Source organism: Sciurus vulgaris, assembly GCF_902686455.1.
Source record: "Sciurus vulgaris genome assembly, chromosome: 1".
NCBI classification, from domain to species: Eukaryota; Metazoa; Chordata; class Mammalia; order Rodentia; family Sciuridae; genus Sciurus; species Sciurus vulgaris.
In genome coordinates, this window is record NC_136461.1 from 103,177,887 (window position 1) to 103,200,660 (window position 22,774).

Consider the following 22,774-nt stretch of genomic DNA (forward strand, 5'->3'; position numbering starts at 1 on the left):
GAACTGTGATTGGGTAACCCAAAATTAAAGACAATAAATGTATAAATTTGCCACCTCCCACTGTCCAATAATTTAATATTCTTCCCACTGGCCTGATAAAATCTAATTTATCACTTTATTATTGTCCTTTAAGAGAGCAGTTTTCAAACTTTTTGGTCTCAGGATCCCTTTTATATTAATTACATTCTTTTTTTTGGGGGGGGGGAGGGGGCGGTACCAGGGATTGAACTCAGGGGCACACATCCACTGAGCCACATCCCCAGTCCTACTTTGTATTTTATTCAAAGACAGGGTCTCACTGAGTTGCTTAGCACCCGGAGTTGCTGAGGCGGGCTTTGAACTTGAGATCCTACTGCCTCAGCCTCCTGAGTCACTGGGATTAAAGTCATGCACCACAGTGCCCAGACAATTCATTTTTGAGAAAATGCCTGCCAAATATTCATGCCTAAAAACCAGTCTATCAGTCATTCAAATAAAAATTATTTTACATGAAAAAAAAAAGCTAGATTGCTGGGCATGGCAGTACATACCTATTATCCCAGTAACTTAGGAGGCTGAGGCAGGAGAACAAGAAGTTCAAGGACAGCCTCAGGAACTTAGTGAAGCCCTAAGAAATTTATCCAGACCTTATCTCAAAATAACAAAATAAAAGAATTGGGGATGTAGCTCAGGGGTTAAGCACCTCTGGGCTCAATTCCCAGTACTCCCCCATCCCCCAAAAACCGGTAATTTAACTTGGAACCATGTGGCAGTAAAGATATAATGACTTAGTATGGGTTTAAAGCTACTATCTTAACTCATGCAGTGTGAGCAGTTTTATCCATTATTGCTATTTCACCATTAACAAAAATGTCAGCACAGAAAATAAAGTGAATAATGAATTACTGTAGTTATGAAAACAGTCTAAACCTTGCATAGCCTAATAGGGTCTCAGAGACACCATCATAACTACATTCTGTGGACCAAACTAAGAATTACTGCTTAGTAGGCCTGGTTGCACTTACACCTGTAGTTCCAGCTATTTAGGAGGTTAAGCCAGAATAATCACTGGCTATTATTACAAGTTTTAGATGGCCAGAGAGGTCTGACTCTTAGCCACCTTTGATACTTCTTTTAATGACTGGTTGCTGATGTGATACCACATTATCCAAAAATTCAAGGGATTGGGGATATAGCTCAGTGGTACAGCCCTTGCTTATTATGCATAAGGCCCAGGTTGGATCCCTAACACTGAAACTTATTTCAGTAAAACAGGGCATCAGAGAAAGTAGGGACTAAAAACTGCCCAAACAGGGAAGCCACACATACAGGCAAGAACAGCTGTGTAGTTCATGTAGTCCTAGGGTAAGAAATTCCAAGGACTCAAACAGAAGACTTTCAAGAGTGGCTCACCACTTTCTTTTGAGTAAGTTTATCAAAAGAAAGAGAAATACGATGAACAGATAATCTTCATAATATACCCAGAGATATTCCCTCTCCATTACCATATCAAACTTTTCATAGTAAACTGAATTCAGAAATAAAATAGTTCATTATGTTAATTCTTCCACTCCTTCCCACAAACAATAGTACTAAACTTGAACAGATACAAAAATTTAAAAGTTAACGTAACAGAATAAAAAAAAAAAAAAAAAACAGATAACAGAATCATAGAATTTTACAGATAGGAACTCTGCCTCTTCATACTACTAAAGACTCTGATAGGATGCCTAGGTGCCTTTCCCAAGGGTCACATAACTTCTTAGGAGCAGAACCAAATGCAACTTAATCAAGTTCCTCCAAGTGTAGTAGGTATCACCTGCACCAGGATCACATATAGTAGTTAATAAAAGTATAGATGATGTGCATGTCTATAATGCCAGCAACTCGAAGGCTGAGGAAGGAGGACAGCAAGTTCAAGGCCAGATTCAGCAACTTAGCAAGTCCCTAAGCAACTTAGTGAGACCCTGTCTCAAAATAAAAAATAAGAGTTGGGGATGTGGCTCACTGGTTAAGCGGTCCTAGGTTCAATCCTTGTACCAAAAAAAAAAAGTGTGTATAGTGTATGCCTGTAATCCTGGCCACTTGAGAGGTTAAGGTAGGATGATCACAAGTATGAGGCTATCCAGGGTAACTTAGCAAGACCCTGAGTCAATGAAAATTTTAAAAGAATGGGGAGGGTTGGGGTTGGGGATCAGTGGTAGAGCGCTCACCTAGCATGCGTGAGGCCCTGGGTTCGATCCTCAGCACCACATAAATATAAAATAAAGGTATTGTGTCCACCTACAACCGAAAAAGAAATTTTAAAAAAAATTTTAAAAAGAAAAAAAAGGGAGGGAGGATGTAGCTTAGTGGTGGAGTGCTTACCTAGCAGCCTAAGGCCTGGTTTCACCACCCCCCACCACAAACCTGAAAAAACAACAGTGCTGATAGAGTCAACCTCAATACAAATGAATCAGAGTCTCCAAAGAAATTCTCAAATCAGCATTTTAATAAGCTCTCCAGGTGAGTCTTATTCATTCAAAAGCTATTTATTGAATATATGTTCTATGATATTCTTATAGGAAGAGACAATTAAACAAAAATTAACATTTTTATTTTAGCTATGTTGAGAAGATAAAATATGTCAGAGTCACCTGGAGAACTACTTCAAAATGAGTAGTCAAAAAAAGCCTTTCTAAGGACACATCTGATGTGAGAAGCCCTTCATTCAATAACAGTGGTTCTCAAATTTAAGGGTGCATCAGAATCACCTAGAGGACTTGTTAAAACAGACTGCTGGTCAGGAGGTCTGGCATGGGGCCCAAGAATTTGCATTCCTAACAGATGCTGCTGCTGCTGCAGCTAATGGTCTAGGCACCACACTCTGAAAACTGTCAACCTAGAGAGAAGGCAAAACCATGAGAGTAAGTTTATCAAAAGAAAGAGAAAAAAGACCAGTTAGGAGAGAGAGAGTACTATACTTGCAATTGAGAACCACTTGGGAAAGATAGTGAACTGAACTACCAGCTACAGTTCTCCAGACCAAAAAAGATGAAATCACAGGTTACTTAATAACACCTTACATTTTTTAAGCATTTCATTTATAAAGCAATAAATGAATGACATTATAGATAAAGAAAACAGAAACGGCATAAACCACCTTTAATCAAGGGGCAAAACTATATTCTCTAACTCTAAATTCAGTGCCCTTTTTAGCACTGCTTGCTTTTATTTTTCAAGAGCAAAAGGTACGAGTTATTACCAAAAAGGTATTTTCTTTATGCCCTACCTGAAAACATGGTAAATCCCACATTCGTTTTAGATACTGTTTAGAAAGCAACATTACATTAAGATTGACAGTATTAACTCACTTCCACTTATTTATTCCAGTTCAAAAACAAATGACAGAAAATTGAAAAGGGAATTTATAGATTATTGTTCTGTCTCCTGCATAAATTTCAGAACCAATTCTATAGCCTTGGCCCTAAATTACAAACACAATTTGCATGTTGGGTTCCTTCTAAATCTCTCACCTAACCCAGATTTTCACAAGAACATTGAATCCCATGTGTCTTATGTTCATGGGGCCAACAGCAGCTATCCTTGATTCTCCCATTATTACTTAGTATCTTTTCCATCAACTAAAACCTTATTCTCAACATTCTTGCCTCCATGTCCCAATAATTTAAAACCAAAACTGACAGAACTAATAATCACATCCTCCCACCACCATACACACACCTGCGTTTGTGCCTGGTTTTTTTTTTTTTTTTTTTTTTGAGTACTGGGGATTGAACCAGGGTCTCTCACATGGTAGCGAGGCACTCTACCACTAAGCTACATCTCCAGTCCTGTAGCTGAATTCTTTATTTACATTAACAGAGCTACCACCCACCAAACAAAAAGTCTGGAATTCATCCAACATGTGTCCCTCTCACATCAATCTCAATGCCTACCTCCATTCCTATGGCTACTTAGTCAGTTACTAATAATAAACTAGTTGCCATTTCATTGGTAACTACCATTACTAATCACTATACATTTTTTTTCTTACTTCATTCTCTTCATAACCATTAAGTGGGGCTGGAGAGATAGCTCAGTTGGTAGAGCACTTGCCTTGCAAGTGTGAGGCCCTGGGTTTGATCCCCAGCACCGCCAAAAAAAAAAGCCAAAATAACCATTAAGTGTGTTTATCTTTGTCCCTATTTCACAAATGAGAAAACTGAGGCTATTTTTCACAAAGTACCTACCATTCCCCCATACAAAAAATGCTTCCTTCTGTAACACCTCATTATCAGTCTTTTCCTGCCCATTCCAAATGATAATTTCTCACCTAGATTACTGCCGAGATTCTAATTGGTCTCCATGCCTTCAGCTTCACCTGCCTTATTTCTCAAGTGCTTCAAGTGATCTTTCTGAATCACAAATCTGATCCTTTTAAACTCTTAATATAAAAGTCCTTCAGGAAGGCCCTCTAATCCACAGGACACTCTACAGGATAAATCCCAACCCTTTAGAATAGGTTCATAATCAAAATTTAAAGTTCTGAAATTTTTGCCAGGCGTGGTGATGCACACCCCAGTGGTTCAGGAGGCTGAGGCAGGAAGATGGCAAGTTCAAAGCCAGCCTCAGCAACTTAGCTGGGGACATGGCTCAGTGGTTAAGCACCAGTAGGTTCAATCCTTACCAAAAAAAAAAAAAAAAAAAATACTTTTGAAATTTTAGTTTTTTCCTAAGCTTGCAAAAAAACCAACCTGAATCTCAGGAGGCTACAGACTACTGTCTATCTCAACAATGTGATATTCATGTGTTTCAGTGCTGAAACATTAACCTGTTTGATAATAAAAAGTTAAAACAGACCCCACAAGAGTACATTAGAGATCTTATGAGAAAAAAGGAAAATTCCAAAATACTGTATTCTTAAGTCCAAAACATACTGAGGTCCAAGAGTACAGAAAAGGGACCACTGGAACCCTCATTTATTCAGCCCATCAATCCAATCTAATTTCCACCAATCACTCTACACATCCTTTAGTTCTAGGGATGTAAAAGGGGCTCACTGCTTTGAATACTCTCCAACCCAATGAGGTACTCACCCTTCAAGAAACCTCTAGGATTTCCTTTACTGCAAAGTTTGTATTGTATCACAACCATAGTACCGAGTACCAGCCTCCCCTGTTGCACTATGTATTTGTTTTCTCTATTAGATTGTGAATCAGATCTTCGTTGGGTATTTTATTCAATCCTAGCACAGCGCCCGCACACTAATAGCTCATTAAGGTACAATAAATGGAAAAAAAAAAATACACGCCCAACTCTCCCTAATTCCTATTTCCCTTCAAAGTTCATTTCTCCTTCATCCTCAAACCTTCGAATTTTTCCAAACCATGGAGGCCCTTCACAGTTATTACCATTTCCAGAGGTTCTCCTTCCCAATGTCATCTTAAAATTATTTTCTAACATGAGCCTTCTTTTGGCCCCAAGCTTCCGAACGTCTTTTACCTACCTCCATTTAATCTGTAGTCCTTTCTCCTAACCAAGAACAGGTCAATTTCTCTCCTTGCCGAGCAATCCATCCTCATTGCCCTTATCTCTTACTCACTCTTTCAACAACCCCTCTCCAGGTACGGACCTTTCCACCCAAAACGCTACTAACAACGAGTCTCACAAGCCCCTCTTCTCTCCCTATCCGGGTCCACACGCTCCAGAACCTGCGCTCCACCGGTATCCGCACCTCAAACCTCCCTCGCAGCCAGAGTCCCCTCCCCCAGTGTCTTGCAGCCGGCACCCCTCCCTTCAGTCTCCCATATCTCTGGCGGTCCAGCCTCTCTGCAACTGTCCCAGGGGCCACGTCTTTCACGTCTTAGACCCCTCAGGACCGCCCCATCCCGGGCCCTAGCACCTCGGTCCCCAGATCCTCCTGGGCTCTACAAATCCCCTGCGGCCCGGTCGTCGGGCAGGGCCTCCGGCTCACCTTGCTGTATGTCGCCGTTGCTGCCCCCCGGGATGGGCACGCTGAGCTGGCGCTCCGGCTCGGGCAGGCAGCGCAGGCAGAAGGAGTGAAGGCAGGGCAACAGCTTGGGCTCCGCCTCACGCCGGCTCTGCAAGCTCTGCTGACACACCGCGCAGGTGTCCAGGAGCGAGGCTGGCGGCCCAAGCGGCGGCCCTGACGAGGGACCCGGAGCGGGAGCGGACGCTGGAGCTGGGGCCGGCGTCGATACGGCCCCTCCGGGCACTCCAGGGCCCACTGAGGCCGCAGGGGCAGAGACAGCAGGGGCCGAGCCCGAGGAGGCCGCGGCCACCCCCCCGTCGTCGGGCCCGGCCGCGCCGCCCTCCGCGCCAGCCCTACTGCCTTCCTCCTCCTCCTCCTCCACCAGCACCGCGGCGAGAGGCGGCTCCGCCTCCTGCGCCGCGGGCCCGGCAGTCCCGGCAGTTACCGGCGCGCTGCCGCTGCCCCCGCCGCCGCTCTCAGCCTCGCCGCCGCCTTTGTTTTCCGCCATGTTTTCCTCTTTGAACCCGCCGGACCGCCCCGCGCCGCCCGCCGCCCGCGTCGCCGCCGCCGCCCCCAGCCCCAGCCGCAGCCGCAGCGAGAGCGGCCGCTGAGAGCGAGCAAGCGAGCGAACCAACGAGAGCGTGCGCGCACGCGGTGCCCCCGCCCTCGCGTAGCGCGGTTGAGGGAGGGAGGGCGCGGCGCGCGCACGTACGTATGGACGTCCTACGAAGGGAGGCGGGAACTCGGTGCGCGGGCGCTGGGCCGTCCCCGACTCCTGTTCGGCCTTCAGGGGCCAGTGCGTGGCGTCAGCGCGGTGGCAGTTTAGCTCCGAAGGGGCTTTTAAAGCCAGAGGCCTTTGGTACTGGATGGCCTTTACCTGGAGGTGGTTATCCGCTCGGACGCTGGGGTGGTGTGGTGGGGAGAAGGGTGGGAGTGTAGGAGGCTGGGCCGGACTCCTTCTCTAGCGAACCTCTCCCGGGCGGCACCATCCCCAGCGAGGGGCGCGTATCCGCGGAAGCTTTACCTGCGGCGCAGGCGGACGCCAGGGCCTCCTGGCTCCGAGGTGACCATCTCTTGGGTCTCTGTCGTGCTCTAATGTTTGTTCACTTGAGAGGTTGTGACCCAGGGGAGCGGTAAAGCGGGCCTTTTTTTTTTTTTTTTTTTTTTAAACTAGTGGTCTACTAGAATAGCCTGAAAAAACCCATTAAGAAAGAAACTCCTTAACAGCTCTTTATAGCTTCTTAAAGGTGCATTTCATTGCTACAAATCAACTGAAAGTCAACTGAGGAGCTTTTTTCAAAGCCGAGGTCCCATGGCCACACCCCAGACCTGAATCAGGAAGTGGGAGAGAGAGCCGATGGATGTTGAAAAGTCACTAAAGCTGATTCTGATGTGTGACACTGGGGAGCCACCGATCTACCCAATATTATGTTCTGGGAATCCCTCTTAGAGTCCCAGGGTGAGTGGGGTGGCAGTGCCGTAATAATATAGGTAATACAAGCTTTGTTTTTTGATTTGTAAAAAGTATTTGGGGGTTTTGGGGCCTGGGGTTGTAGCTCAGTGGTAGAGTGCTTGTCTAGCATATGTGAGACACTGGGTTCCATCCTCAGCACCAAGTAAAAATAAACAGAATAAAGGTATTGTGTCCATCTACAAACTAAAGAACAATTTTAAAGTATTTGGCAGGGAGTTATGTATTGTAACGGCTGTTTTAGTGTTAGGCTCATAAAATTCTTTGTTCTTTGACAATATTCCCAAGAAACTTACCGATATGTTGGTGTGAGTCTTTAAAATAAACCACATAAATAGTGGCGAAGTTCTGTAATCCTCAGTCTGTAATCCTCAGGAAGGAGAATTGAAAATTGGGACACCAGCCTGAGCAATTTAGCAAGGACCTAAGCAACTTAACAAGACCTGTCTCAAAAAATAGAAAGGACTGGGGCTGGTTCAGTAAAAAACATTTTTCTCTTACTCAAGAACATTTTGTTAACCTCCTTATGTGTCAGTGTTAGCTGGGATTACCTCAAGAACTAAACAAAGGTGCTCCCTGACTTAAAAGGAGTTTACAATTTAATGGCGAAAGGTGGACAGTAAATATATGAGGGAGTAATAAATGCTATGAAGGAAAAGAGCGTGAAAGAGACAGATGATTGAGGAATGTCTTTGTTGATTAGTTAAAGGACACTGTCTTGCAAAAATCATGTTCCAAGTAGGGGAACAGGTAGCAAGTGCAAAAGGCCTGAGGCAAACAGTGATTCTTAGCTTGTTAGAGGAACACCAAGGAGTCTTTGTGGCTGGAGTGCCTTGAGCAAGGTTGGAGGTAAAAAGACGTAAGATAAGAGAATTATGAAGGAGACCAGGCCATGTACAGAAATGGTCTTTAATTTTTATGAGCGTTTATGTCCATTAAAGAACTTTAGGGGAAAAAAAAGAACTTTTGGAAAACTATTTTCTCTCCTCATATATGGTCAGTTGACTCTACAGTTTTTCATAAGTTTAAATTAGGTGCAGTGTAATTTCTGACATTTTGCAATACTGACATTTTTAATTAAATCTAATGGAAAAGTAGACAGTAAATAAGTTTAATACCCTCATCCTTTTTTTTTTTTTTTTCTTTCATTACTGGGTGTTGAACCAAGGGCCTCTCACATGCTAGGCAAGCACTCTACCATTGATCTACATCTTCAGCCCTTTTTAATTTTATTTTAATTTGAGACAGGGTCTCACTAAATTGCCCAGAATAACCTCAGATTTTCAATCCTTCTGCCTTGGCCTCCTGAGTTATTAGGATTACAGGTGTACACCAACAACCAGCTCATATCCCAGTTTTAAGACCTTTGATTGAGGGCACTGGGGTTATAACTTCAGTAGTAGAGCACTTGCCTAGCATTTATAAGGCCATGGATTCCATCCACAGTACTGAAAAAATAAAAGCAGAAGACCACTGAGTAAGATGTGAAGCCCTGGATGGATTTTTAGCAAAGACTTGAAGCAGAATCTTTTTTCTGGTACTGGGGATTGACCCCAGTGGTGCTTAACCACTGAGCCACATCACCAAGCCCTTTTTTATATTTTACTTAAGAAAAAGGTCTTGCTAAGTTGCTTAGGACCTTGCTAAATTGCTGAGGCTGGCTTTGAACTCATAATCCTCCTGCCTCAGCTTCTTCCCAAATTGCTGGGATTACAGGCATGTACCACCGCGTCCAGCTCAAAGCAGAATCTTGCAAAGAGTCACTGTGGTTGCTTCCTAGAGAAATCACCTATAGAGGGTAAAAGTAGAAGAAGAAAGACCTGTTATATTTCAAATACAGAAATAATTCAGTTAAGGAATAATGGTTGCTTAGACCAGGGTAGTATCTATCCAGTGATGAAAAATATGAATATAAATAAATTTATTTTTAAAAATAAGGTTAATGCTAAGTGTAATGGTGCACACCTTTAATCCCAGTGATTCCATAGGCTGAGGCAAGGGGATTGCAAGTTCAGGGTCAGCCTTAGCAATTTAGGTACTAAGCAACTTAGACCCTGTCTCAAAATAATAATAATAACATGGTTAATGGACTAAATTTTTCAGCCAAATGTTTTATCTCCTTGAGTTCTTCTTAACCTTTTGATACCTGCTACTGTTTGCCTTTATTAAAACCGAATGTGAGGGCATTTTTAAAAATTATATAACTTGAGCCAGGAGTAGTGGCATATACCTATAATTCCAGTGACTCAGATGCCTAAGGCAGGAGAATCACAAGTTCAAGACCAGCCTCAGCAACTTAGTCTCAAAATAAAAAGGGCTGGGGATATAACTCAATGGTAGAGTGCCCCTGGGTTCAATTCCCAGTACTCCCCACAAAATTACATAAGATTTGATAAGGAGGAAACAGCCCCCATGAGGTTCACAGAGTGCTTTGAGAAGGCAGGGCATGAAATTTAACTGCCATGAAATATTTGGTGACATTGAAATATCCTTCACTGCAGTGGGGGCCCAGAAATCCTACTTGAGAAACCATGAAATCCACAGAAGATGCTGAGATGTGATATAGAAACATGTCTGACAGAGAAACCAAATACGTAGGGCCAGAATGCTTACTTTGAAACCTAGTTCCACCACCTACTGGCTTGGGATTCGGGGCACCTTAGTTAGCTTGCTTCAGTTTCTCAGTTGTGAGTGTTTCCTCCTAAAAGGACCTGTCTCAAGATTGTTTGACAGATAGTTTTTATGTAGTATGAATAATGGTACCTAGTGCATAATAAACATTAATATGAAAGTAGACCTGGAGTTCCCTGAACAGGACTGAGCTGGAGTGGGAAACAAATCTTTTCTCATGTGCTACTGAGAAAACCTTAAGAAGAGAAATGCTGTGGGCCTGAGCAGTAGGTATAGGGATAGGCTATGTCCAGCCATTCTCTTTATCTAGCCATGACCCTCTTAACATAATATTGGTAGGGTCTGCTGTGGAGAAAAACCTGACATTGCTGGTAACCAGAAATGGAAGATTTCCAGTTACTCAAGAAAACAGCACTGGAGATGAGTAGATGAGCAATTGTAAGAGCACAGTGTGTCCATCAACTTAGTACAGAAGGCAGCAGTAAGGCAGGAGCCCAGAGGGTGGCATGAGGATTTGTAAAAGCTGGTCTGTACCTCTTTGGTGTGTGTGCGTGAATGTGTGTGTTTGTGGTATTGGGATTTAACCCAAAGGCACTCTACCACTGAGGCATATCCCTAACCCAACCCTCCCCGCATTTTTTTTTTTTTTTTTTTTTTTTTGGACAGGGTCTTATTAAACTTCTGAGGCTAACCTGGAACCTGTGATCAATCCTCCTGCCTTAGCTTCCCAAGGTGCTGGGATTACAGCATGCACCATCACCCATCACACCTGACTGAGTCTATACCTCTTAAACAGAGCACCTGTGGTCAGCAGCAAAAAAAGAACAGTACATGAGGACAGGCAGAGGAATGCTTAGCTGTAGTTGAGATTTGGGACATTTCTGCACTCACCAGTGGATAAGGTCAAAGGGTTAAAAGGTGACATTTTATCATTTAAACTTCACTTCTCAGCATTTCATGGTATGCGTTTAACTTTCTGTCATCTAAGTTTGAGAACCATGAAAGCAAAGAAAAGCAGGACAGATGGCAAAGTTCTACATGGAGTTACTACCTATTGACTTTTCTGTGTTTCAGAGGCCTTTCAAGGACACACTGGAAATACCAATGATAACACATTTTAATAATACTTCACAATTTACAAAGTGTCTTCAGACACATTATATCTAGTTCTTGAAATTGGTAAGATACATTCCAATTAGATAAAATATAGACTTCATATGTGGAGATACTGTAATGGATCAGCCATGTATTGTTAAATTATAAGGTAGTTACTAATTTTTGTTATTAAAAACAATATTGTGTTGAGAATTTTGATGAATAATTCTTTGCATATCTATATTTCTTCTGAATAGTCCTTAAAATAGAATTGCTGATTCAGAAAGTATGCCCATTGTAAAAGTTTTTAGTATACAGTATAAATTCAAAGAAGTCCCTATTGGATTATTAGATAAATTGTTTTGATGTACTTTTTTATTATAAAGATGAAATTAACATGTAATTTTTTAAAAATCTTTTTCTTTAAAGATCTCTGTTTCCTCACATTCCACTCTACTAGGTTTCCAGTCCCATCACTCTATCAAAACTGCTCTCACCAAGGTCATGGACTACTTCTGTATTTTGATATGCAGTACACTTATTTTACCCCTAATCTTACTTGTCTTCTCCAGGGGATTTAACACTGTTGGCCAAACTCCCTTCTGGAATCACTTACTTCCTTGGCTTTCATGACACCACTCTCTCCTGGCATTCCTCCTACCCCGTAGACTGCTATTTCTATTTTATAGACTGTGTCAGAGGTCCCTAAGAACACTGTAGCCTCAATGATTTGCTAAAGGAATTTACAGAAGTTTGAAAAACTGTTATGGTTTATTGAAGTTAACAGGTTTAAAATCAAAGGGAAAAAAAGCATGAGGACCAGAGATCAGAAGAAAGCAGGTTGGAATTTCCAGGTGCCCCCTCCTCTTGGAGTTGCATGAGATAACACATGTGTAGTGTTGCCAAGCAGGGAAGTTCACCCAAGCCCTCATGTCAGAGTTTTTATAGGGGGTCGGTCACATAGGCATGTAATGACTGGCAACTACTCAGACTTCATGCTCACAAGCCTCAGGCATGCAAAAAATATTCTTATTGGATTATTCTAGGCACACAGAGGTTATTTCCCAGGAGGCCTTAAAATAAGCTTTTCTTTGGAATGTGCCTAGTTTGAGTAATCAGGCCTAATAACTTAACCCTTTCCTGTACAGACTTATTAACTGCTGGGTTTTCTCAAGTCCTGACTAGATTCCCTTCTCTTCTCAATAATTTTCCCCCTAGGCATTCACTCATGCCACCATCTACACAATGATGACTCTCAAGTTGTGGGGTTTTTTTAACTTGCAAGTGGCTTTGGTTTTTTTCCCTTTTTTTTGGCGGGGGGAGGGTGCATTATAGTCATACATAATGGTGGGATTCATTGTTACATATTTGTATCTACACACAATATACCAATATAATTTGGCCAATATCAAACCCCAGTATTTCCTCTTTCCTTTTCCCTACCCTGGTCTCTTTCCTCTGCTGATCTCCCTTTGATTTTTATGAGATCCACCTCCACATCTTTCTTTTCCTTTTTCCTCTCTAGCTTTCACATAGGAGAAAAACATATGACTTCTGAGTTTAGCTTATTTAACTTAATGTTCTCAACTTCCATCTATTTTCCTGCAAATGACATAATTTCATAGTTCTTAATGGCTGAATAAAATTCTGTTGTACGAATATACCACAGTTTTTTTATTCATTCATCCATTGATGGATACCTAAGCTGGTTCCATAGTTTGGATATTGTGAATTATGCTCTATAAACATGACTCCCAAGTTTTTATCTTTGGTTCACGTATGTCCTTTGAGGTCCAGGCCTTTCTTGACAACAGCCTATTTAATGTTTCCACATAAATGTCTCAAAGGCACCTCAAATTCAGCATATTCAGGACTCAATCTGCCTTGCACAGTGGTGCACACTTGTAATCCCAGTGGTTCAAGAGCCTGAAGCAAGAGGATCACAAGTTCAAAGCCAGCCTCAGCAACTTGGTGATATCCTGTCTCAAAACAAAAAGGACTGGGGATGTGGCTCAGTAGTTAAGCACCCCTGGGTTCAATTCCTAGTACCAAAGAATCTTCCCCCAAAACCTTTATGTCTTCCCCAGAATCTTTACATCTTCCACATTCCCTTTCTCAATATTATCATTCACTGAGTTTCAGTAGAAAGAGAGTTAGAAAATGTTAATGATAGATTGGATATAGAATGGTTCATTTTCTGGTGCTAGGAAAACTGGAAATCCATATATAACAAAATGAAATTCAGCCTCTTTCTCTCACCCTGCACAAAACACAACTCAAAGTGGATCAAAGACTTAACCACTAGAACAGAGACCCTGTGCCTAATAGAAGAAAAAGTATGCCCAGATCTTCATCATGTCCACTTAGGACCTGACTTCCTTAACAAGACTCCTAAAACGCAAGAAGTAAAATTAAAAATCAATAAATGGGATGGATTCAAACTAAAAAGCTGCTTCTCAGCAAAGGAAACAACAACATGAAGAAAGGGCCTACGGAATGGGAAAAAATCTTTACCACACACACCTCAGATAGAGCACTAATCTCCACGATACATAAAGAACACTAAAACTTAACACCAAAAAAACAAAATAACCCAATCAATAAATGCACTAAGGAACTGAACAGATACTTCACAGAAGAAGAAATACAGTCTTCTGATGAAAAAATGTTCATCATCTCTCACAATTAGAGAAATGCAAACCAAAACTAAGGTTTCATCTCACACCAGTCAAACTGACAATTATGAAGAATACAAGCAATAATAAGGGTTGGCAAGGATGTGTTAAAGAAAATATAGTACATATACACAATGGAATATTACTCAGCCTTAAAGAAGAATGAAATTATGGCATTTTCAGGTAAATGGATGGAACTAGAGAATATCATGCTAAGTGAAATTAGCCAATCCCAAAAAATCAAAGGCCAAATGTTTTCTCTGATAAGTGGATGCTGATCCATCGTGGGGGGTGGGCAGAGAAAAAGAAGGAACTTTGGATTATGCATAGGGGAGTAAGGGGAAGCAGAGTGGTGGGGATGAGAAGACAGACATTATTACCCTATATACATGTATGAAAAAAATTTTAATTAAAAAAAAAAGAATGGGTCATTTTCAAAATCTGTAGTTTCTTTCTCTTCATATCTAATATATTACCCAGTCTTGTTGATTTGGCTATCTAAATACTGGCCCAGATCCTCTAATTGTCTCCATTTCCACTATCGAAAATTAACTTCCCGGGCTGGGGAGATAGCTCAGCTGGTAGAGTGCTTGCCTTGCAAGCACCAGGCCCTGAGTTCGATCCCCAGTACTGCAAAAAAGAAAAGAAAATTAACTTCCCAAGACACTACCACCTCTTGTGCTCTGACACCCCTGCAATCCTTTGTCAAAATTGCAGTAAGAGAAATCTTTTCAAAAGGGAACTGATCCTTACTCCTCCAAACAACATTCCTTTCTTCCTATTGATCTCAGAATGAAGAACAAAATCGTGAGGAGCTCATAAGCCTATATCATCTGAGCAGGACTGCCTCACCAGACACAGCATGCCCTAGTTTGCACTGGCTTCAGTTTCTTCACTGTGCTAAGCTCCCTGTTGCCTAAGGGCTTTTTGTGCATGCTGTTCTCTAGCTGGAATGATCTTTCTGCACCACCATCCCTACCCATTTTACATAATTAATACATACTCAAACTTCCTTAAAGAAGCTTCTGTCTGTATCAAAACAATTTTTTATTAGATGTTCTTATATATCTCTGTTTCTTTCCTTTATCTGTAAGAAATAGTATAGTAGAGGAGTTAAGAACATACGCCTGATTGGATTTGAATTCCAGTGTCACCTACTGACTGTGTAACGTTGGGTGACTTACATAATCTTTCTCTGCTGTTTCATCACATATACCTATATAAGTGAGTAAAATAGTTGTCTGTATTTTTAATATAGTGCATATAATAAAAGTATTTAGTAACTAAATTAATACATGGAAAGTGTCTAGATCAAGGCCTAACACATGGAAGCACATAATACTTTTATCATAGTGTCTATTTGTATTAATGCCTTCACTAATGTTATTATCTAATTGATATTTGTCTCATTAAAATCCATGAAAGTGATGATACCTGATTTTGCTTACCATTTTATTCACCTATCTGCCAGCAGATAGGTGCTTACTAAATATTCAATAATATGCCAAAAATTTTTCACTAGTAACCACAGTTTTCCTGCTTCAACAGTGCTTGGATGTAATCAAAATTTGACCCCTACCCCAACTGACTGTTCAACTTCTCACAGCCCCTCCAATAGGTTTCCATGATATGAATGTACTTAATGCCACTGAACTTCAAAATGATTAGGGCTGAGAATGCAGTTCAGTGATAGAGCACTTGCCTAGCATGTGTGAGGTCTTAGGTTTGGTCCCCAGTACCACAAAGTGGTTAAAATGGTACATTTATTTTGGTACCAGAGACATTATTGAAAGAGTTGGTAAAATTTGAACAGGGTCTAGGGATTAGGTGGTAGTAAAGTATTGGTGTTAAACTACTGATTTTGATGGTCGTACTGTGGCTAAATAGAAAGATATCCTTGTTTGTAGGAAATACATCAAAAAATTTCAGAAGTGATGTAGCATCATGAGTGCAATTTGCTCCTAAGTGGTCCAGGAATAAAGTTTTTGTGCTGCACTTGTAACTCTTTAGTAGAATTGAAATTGTTCACCAACAAATTTTGAAACTAAAAAAGTGGGAATTATCATTTTATTAAAACATTTGAGGGCTGGGGAGATAGCTCAGCTGGTAGAGTGCTTGCCTTGCAAGCACAAGGCCCTGAGTTTGATCCCCAGTACCGCAAAAAAAAAAAAAAAAAAAATTTGAAAAAAATTAATCTTGGGTTAGTTTAAGCATCAGAATTTGAGCACAGATCTGAATTATAACCTAGAACACTTTCCCATACAGTCAATGCCATGGTAATATAATAACATCTCATTGTAGCAAGCATTTTGGATATATGGGGGTTTATTTGCTAAAGATTATCTTTTCTTACTGTCTAGCACCTTATTATGTAATGAGTCACCATTCTCCAAATTATCCTTAGCAAAGATAGATATAAATTAATAATAAAATAAGAAAGAATGGAAATAAGAAAGCAAGTCTGGTGGGCAAAAACCATTGCATTCTGAAACTCTAAGTGATTTTTCAAATTTCTTTGGTATTTTTGTATTTGTCACAGAGATGGATGGATCTACTAGAGGAAGTATTTTATTACTTCCTTTAGTTGTAAATATAGCATGCCATGGTCAAATAGATATTTGTTGTCTGCCCATTTTTAATTATTTTTGTTTTATTTGATGTTATAACTGCTATGTTTTTATTATATAAGTATACAAATTAATCACTGGAAGGAATGATCCAGAATGCTGTTTTGGAATGGGATAGAATTACTGAGCAAGTTTATGGCTAAGGTACCTAAAAAGCAGGAAAGAATTGAAATCCTGACTAATATAGAGGGGTAGGTAGCAGGTATAGTATTGGGGCAATTCTTCACCATTTAAGGGTGGAGGGAAGATGCCAAAGGCTAGGAGTCAACAAACTACAGCAGCCCAAAGGTCAAATTCAGTCTCCTACATGCTTTTGTATGTCCCTGCGTGCTCAAGTGGGAAGAATTTCTTTTCCCTTCCTTCCTCCCTCCCTTCTTTCCTTTCTTCTTTCTTTTTCTTTTTTTTCTTTTCCTGTGTATGTGTTACATGGTACTGGGGATTGAACCCAGGGTCTTGTATACACTAGGCAAGCACTCTACCCCTGAGCTATTCCCCAGCCCTTTTTGACTTTATTTTGAGACAGGGTTTCATTATATTGCTGTGCTAGCCTTGACCTTCAGGTCCCCCAGTCTCAGCCTCCTGGAGTAGCTGAGATTATAGGAGTGCACCACCACACCCAGCTAAAACCATTTTTCTTGTTGTTGTTGTTGTTGTTGTTGTTGTTTTTCCATCCCATGGTGCTGGGGATTTGAACCCTGGCCTTTCCCTTGCAAAGCCAACGCCCTACAGGATGGTCTATATGGTTAGCACACAGCAAGAACGATTTTAATGGATGAACATTTACAGTTTGATGACAGAAAATACTAACATTGAACCCCAGTTAAATAATATTATTTTTTTAAAAATCCATTTTCTCATCCTTGCTGGAGATCTAACCCAGGGACTTTTACATGCTACTTATTTTTCCGAGATACTTTTTTTTTTTTTTTTTTTGAGACAGGGTCTCACTAAGTTGTAGGGTCTTACTAAATTGTCAAGTGTCAAATTTATAGTCCTCCTTTCTCAGTCTCCCAGTTGCTGGAATTATAGGTGTATACCACTGAATCTGGCATTAGATTTCTATTATAAAAATTTCACACAATCTTGTCCTTAATATGGGAGGAACCATATAATTTCTCATTTAAACCAAAACACTTGAGAATTGAAGGGGATGCTTTTAATAATTACTCTAGAATTATCCTAGGAAAACCAGTGCATACAATCATCCTAGTTATACCTTACGATTTAACCATGCTTCAGGGGGCAGGGAAAGATCTAATTGACTTCAGGTATTTGCAACTATAAATTAAAGCATGGATCAAATAGATAGCTACATAGATATAGAGATAGTGATTAATTTTTACAAGATTAAGAGATAGCTGGATATAGGAGTACCTGCCTTTAATCCCAGCAACTCTGGAGGCTGAAGTAGGAGGATCGCAAGTTCAAGATCATCCTCAACAACTTAGCAAGACCCTATTTTAAAATTAAAAAAATAAAAATAAAAAGGACTGGGGATGTAGCTCAGTGGCAAAACACTCCTGTTAAATTCTCAGTACAAAAAAAGCAAAAGATTAAGAGACATGACCCAACAATTTTAATAGATATCCATATAATAATACATTATACAAATTTTTCTTTTCATCTGATTTATGCTTCACAAATAGTCCCATTTTATCACAACTACTTGAACAACTTTGAAAAATGCCATTACTAGCCAGGCACAAGCCCCAGCAACTCAGGAGGCTGGGCAATTACAAGTTCAAGGCCAGTCTGGGTAACTCAGTGATACCCTGTCAGTTGTGGCACACACTTGTAATCCCAGAGGCTTGAGAAGCTGAGGCAAGAGAATCAAAAGTTCAAAGCCAGCCTCAGGAACTTAGCGAGGCTCTAAGCAACTTAGCGAGAACTTGTCTCTAGATAAAATATTTTTTTAAAAAAAGGGTGGGCTGGGGACATGACTCAGTGGTTAAGTGCCACTGGCTTCAATCCCTGGTACCAAAGAACAAAAAAATTAAAAATAAGAAGGTCTGTGGATGTAGCTTAGTGGCAAAGTATCCTGGGTTTAATCTCCAGTACGCGGGGAAAAAAAGAGAAAAGAAAAATGCCATTGCTAACTGTTTAGATTCTTGTCCATTTATATATGTTGAAATCTAAGTAATACAGTAAATTGGCTCACTCATCCTTCCTTCTAAACAGTGTTTTTGCCTGCCTTACTCCAACACAGAGAAGTGTGTTCTAGACCCTCTTGTAGCAAAGTGTGACCATGTGACTCAATTCTGGCGAATGAGACTTAAGTGCAGGTCATCTGCTCTTGCCTCTTCCTTTTTCTCCTTGTTTGGAATGTATATAATATTACATCAGCAAGAAAACAGCAGGAAGATGGAAGCAGTCTGGTTTTCTTCTGGTGGGAGGCAAGAAAGAGAGGTACTAAACCATATTCTCAGCCCTTTCTATTTTTATTTTGAGACAGGGTCCCTGTAAGTTTCCCAGGCTGGCTTCTAACTTGCAATCCTCCAGCCTCAGGCTCCAGAATAACCAAACCCAACTGAAGCCTAGTTCTTTTAAAAAAAAAAAAAAAATACATTAAACTAATATATATATTTAATAATCTATATTAATTATATATTTTAAATAATTATATTATTGTATTTATATAATTATATTTTAATAATCATATAGTAAATAATTATATATTTAATTATATATTAAACTAATATATATATATAAAATATATACACTGGGGATTGAACCCAGGGGGCACTCTGTCTTACCTACAGCCTCAGAACTTTTTATTTTTTAAAATTTTGAGATATAAGTTCTCACCAAGTTTCTAAGACTAGCCTCAAATTTTTGACCCTCCTACCTTTAGCCTCCCACATTCCTGGGATTATACACATGAGCCACCATGCCCAGCTGAAGCCTTGTTCTTTAAAAAAAAAAAAAAAAAAATTTTTTTTTTTTTTTTTGGTTGTAGATGGATATAATACCTTTATTTTATTTATTTATTTTTGTGTTGTGCAGAACCCCAGCCCTGAAGCCTGGTTCTTTCATCCTATCTTTCAACTCCTATTACCCTTCCTGGTCTACCTACCAATGAAGTTTACAAATAAACTTCTTGTCGAGAAAAAGTTGTGTCCTGCCCTGAATTTTCCCATTTTATGAGCAGCAGTTTACCTAAATCTGTCCTGACCAACTTGTGACAGGCTTTTTAATATATGTGTATGAAAGGGTTTACAGTAGGCTCCTTTAAATCTTTTTATATCCTCTGGGACTGCTATTGTTATCTTTCTTCTAACCTCCTGCTGTGTGGGTACCATGGATCCCTGGAGGCAAGCACCACTTGAGGGCATTTCTTTTTATTCTGTCCCTTATCTTCTTCCCAGAGCATACATTTTTGCTTTCTAGTTTTCTTGCCCCCTCAAATAATTTCTTAGTATAACTCTATTGTCCACCTTACAGAGGAGTAATTGTAGATGTGTGAAATAAGACTTGCTTCCCTTATTTTTGCTGCTTTGTATGTCTCTTTTTGTAAATGACTTCTCATAAATTGAGAACCTACATAGTGCAGGCTTCCCAGATCTCCAGCCTTCAGCACTGATCTGCGCAGATCAGAGGTCCACTCTCCTTCCAGGGCCCTAGTTGGGTTTCACTACAAGTAGTTTGACTTAGGTTGGCAGAACCAGCTCTAGTCTGTTCAGGAGTTCTTGGTGTGGGTGCCAAATTTTATCTATATTGCCATTTTACCTATATTTGTTTGAAAATATTTAGAATATTTTCAATTATTTTGCCACTGTTTATTCACTAAATTTCTTCTTTAAGGAATGGAATCCTGCCAACTACACTGATTGCTGTTAGTGAGCTATGACATTAATATAGGTTAGACACGTTTGCATCTTTCCACAGTGTCAGAATTTATTAAATAACAATAAATTCGTAAGTTACATCAATGTCATTAACTTTATTTATTTATTTATTTTTTTCGGTATCAAGGATGGAACCCAAGGGCACTCAACTACTAAGCTACATCCCCAGCCCTTTTAATTTTTTTATTTTGAGACAGGGTCTCACTAAGTTGCTTAGGGCCTTGCTAAATTGCTGAGGCTGACTTTGAACTTGATCCTCCTGCCTCAGCTCCAGAGCTGCTGGGATTAAGGCATGCGGCACCTTGCCGGCTCACATCAAGGGTTTGATACACCCATATCATGGCATGCATTCATGTGCCTCTGATTTAATTCAGTGTGTTCACAGGTGGTAAATTTTTTTTTTTTTTTTAGTACAAATTATCAGTTCGTGCTTTTATGGTTGTGCAGAGCAACTAGGGGTTGTTCCTTCCCATTAATTCTGTGTGCATATCCAACCTCTGGTAGTATCCATTTATCCACACAAGTTACCAAGTCATTTTGTCTTAGCACTTGCACTCAAAATGGAGTAGCGCAGGCCAAAATCCTGCTTTTAAAATGGAATAGCTCAGAGCAGGGGACAGCCTGGTCCCCATGCCTCTTTCTTTTTTAAGAAAGTGTTCTGGCTGTGCATGGTGGTGCATGCCTATAATCGCAGCAAATCAAGAAGCTGAGGCAGGAGGATTCCAAGTTTGAGGTCAGCCTCAACAATTTAACAAGGCTCCATCACAATGTAAAAAATATAAAGGGCCAGGGATGTAGCTCCGTGGTAAAGTACCCCTGGGTTTGATACCCAGTACTTTAATAAATAAAGAAATGAATGAATGGATGAATGAATGCCAGAGTGTAGCTCAGTAGACCACAGGATCACAAAAAAAAAGAAAAGAAACAAAGAAAGAAAAAAACAAAGGAAGAAAGTAAGTTTACTAGCAACTTGCAACTAAATGTAGTTTTGTTAAAGAACCCAGGTTTAGGCCTGGTGGCACAGGCCTGTAATCTCAGTGACTCATGAGGCTGAGGCAGGAGGATTGAAACTTTGAGGCCAGCCTTAGGAACTTAGATGAGACCTTGTCTCAAATTAAATATAGAGCTGGGAAAATACCCATCAATAGATGAATGGATTAAGAAATTGTGTTTTATGTGTGTGTGTGTGTGTGTGTGTGTGTGTGCGCGCACACACACAATGAATTTCTACTCAGTCATTAAAAAGAATTCAATTATGGCATTTGCAGGTAGATGGATGGGAAAATGGTGCACACCTGTAATCCCATCAGCTTGGGAGTCTGAGGCAGGAGGATCACTAGTTCAAAGCCAACCTCAGTAATTTAGCAAGGCTCTAAGCAATTTAGGGAGACCCTGTCTGTAAATAAAATATATAAAAGGACTGGGGATGTAGTTAGGTAGTTAAAAGCATCCCTGGATTCAATTCCTGGTACAAAAAAAAAAAAAAAAAAAAAAAAAGGATGGAAATGGAGATTGTCATGCTAAATGAAATTAGCCAAACTCAGAAACTCAAAAGTCAAATGTTTTCTCTCATATGCAGAAGTTAGAGTAAACCAAAGGAAAGGGGGAGGGAAAGATAAATTACATAAAGAACCAATCCAATCCAATCAAATACAAAATAAGAGACAAGCTAAAGGAAGTCTAGTAAAGGGAGGAGGAGGAAGAGGATGGGGAGGGGGTGATCGTGAACTGAAACCGATTTCCATGCATGTCTGAGTTTGTCAGAATGAACTTAACTACTATGTATGATCATAGAGATGTTTTTTAAAATATATTTTTAGTTGCAGATGAACAAAATACCTTTATTTTATTTATTTATTTTTATGTGATGCTGAGGATCAAACCCAGTGCCTCACATGTGCTAAGCAAGTGCTCTACCACTGAGCTACAACTCCCAGCCCCATAAAGATCTTTAAAAAAGGGTGGAATGGGATCTAGGATGAAGCTCAATGGAAAAGTGCTCCCTTAGTTCAATCTTCAGTACCAAATAAATAAACAAATGAATAAACCAAAGAACCCAGGTTTGCAGGCTCATCCCTGGAAAAACCAATGTCCAAGAAATGAGTGTTGGAGCCTGAGAAAGGCTTTATTCACTGTCAAACAAGAAACTTTGCTCACAAATCAGTCTTTCAACTTCTGGAATGAGGAAGAGGGATAGGCTAATAAAGGGGAAGAATATTCATGTCTTTCCTGGGAATAGATGAAGATCTTGGGTGCCTCATCTCTTCATTATTTCTTGGTTTCCAATCATGGTGGCTGGTAGGTGCCTTTAGCCTTAAAGTGGGATGGGAGATACAGCCTAGGCTGGTCTAGGTCAAATTAACCCTCTCTTTTGGTTTTGGACAAAACATTTCTCAAATGATCAACGGTCTATGTGCAGACTTGATTAGATTCTGACGCAAAAGTTAAGGCAACAAAGGAGACAGACACGATATGAA

The 22,774-nt window shown here is 40.3% G+C and overlaps 1 protein-coding gene across 2 annotated transcripts in view; it reads right to left on the bottom strand.

Annotated features, from left to right (window-relative positions):
* TRIM33 (tripartite motif containing 33) overlaps window positions 1-6,521 on the bottom strand; it is a 119,281-nt gene extending 112,760 nt beyond the window's left edge. Inside the window, exon 1 of one of the 2 annotated variants that reach the window (XM_079135206.1) lies at window positions 5,936-6,521. In XM_079135206.1, the coding sequence (XP_078991332.1) occupies window positions 5,936-6,461 (526 nt within the window). In that variant the 5' untranslated portion in view covers window positions 6,462-6,521. The remainder of the gene's footprint in view (window positions 1-5,935) is intronic. The other variant, XM_079135207.1, reaches the window with a different exon arrangement.
* Between the last annotated feature and the right edge of the window lie 16,253 nt (window positions 6,522-22,774).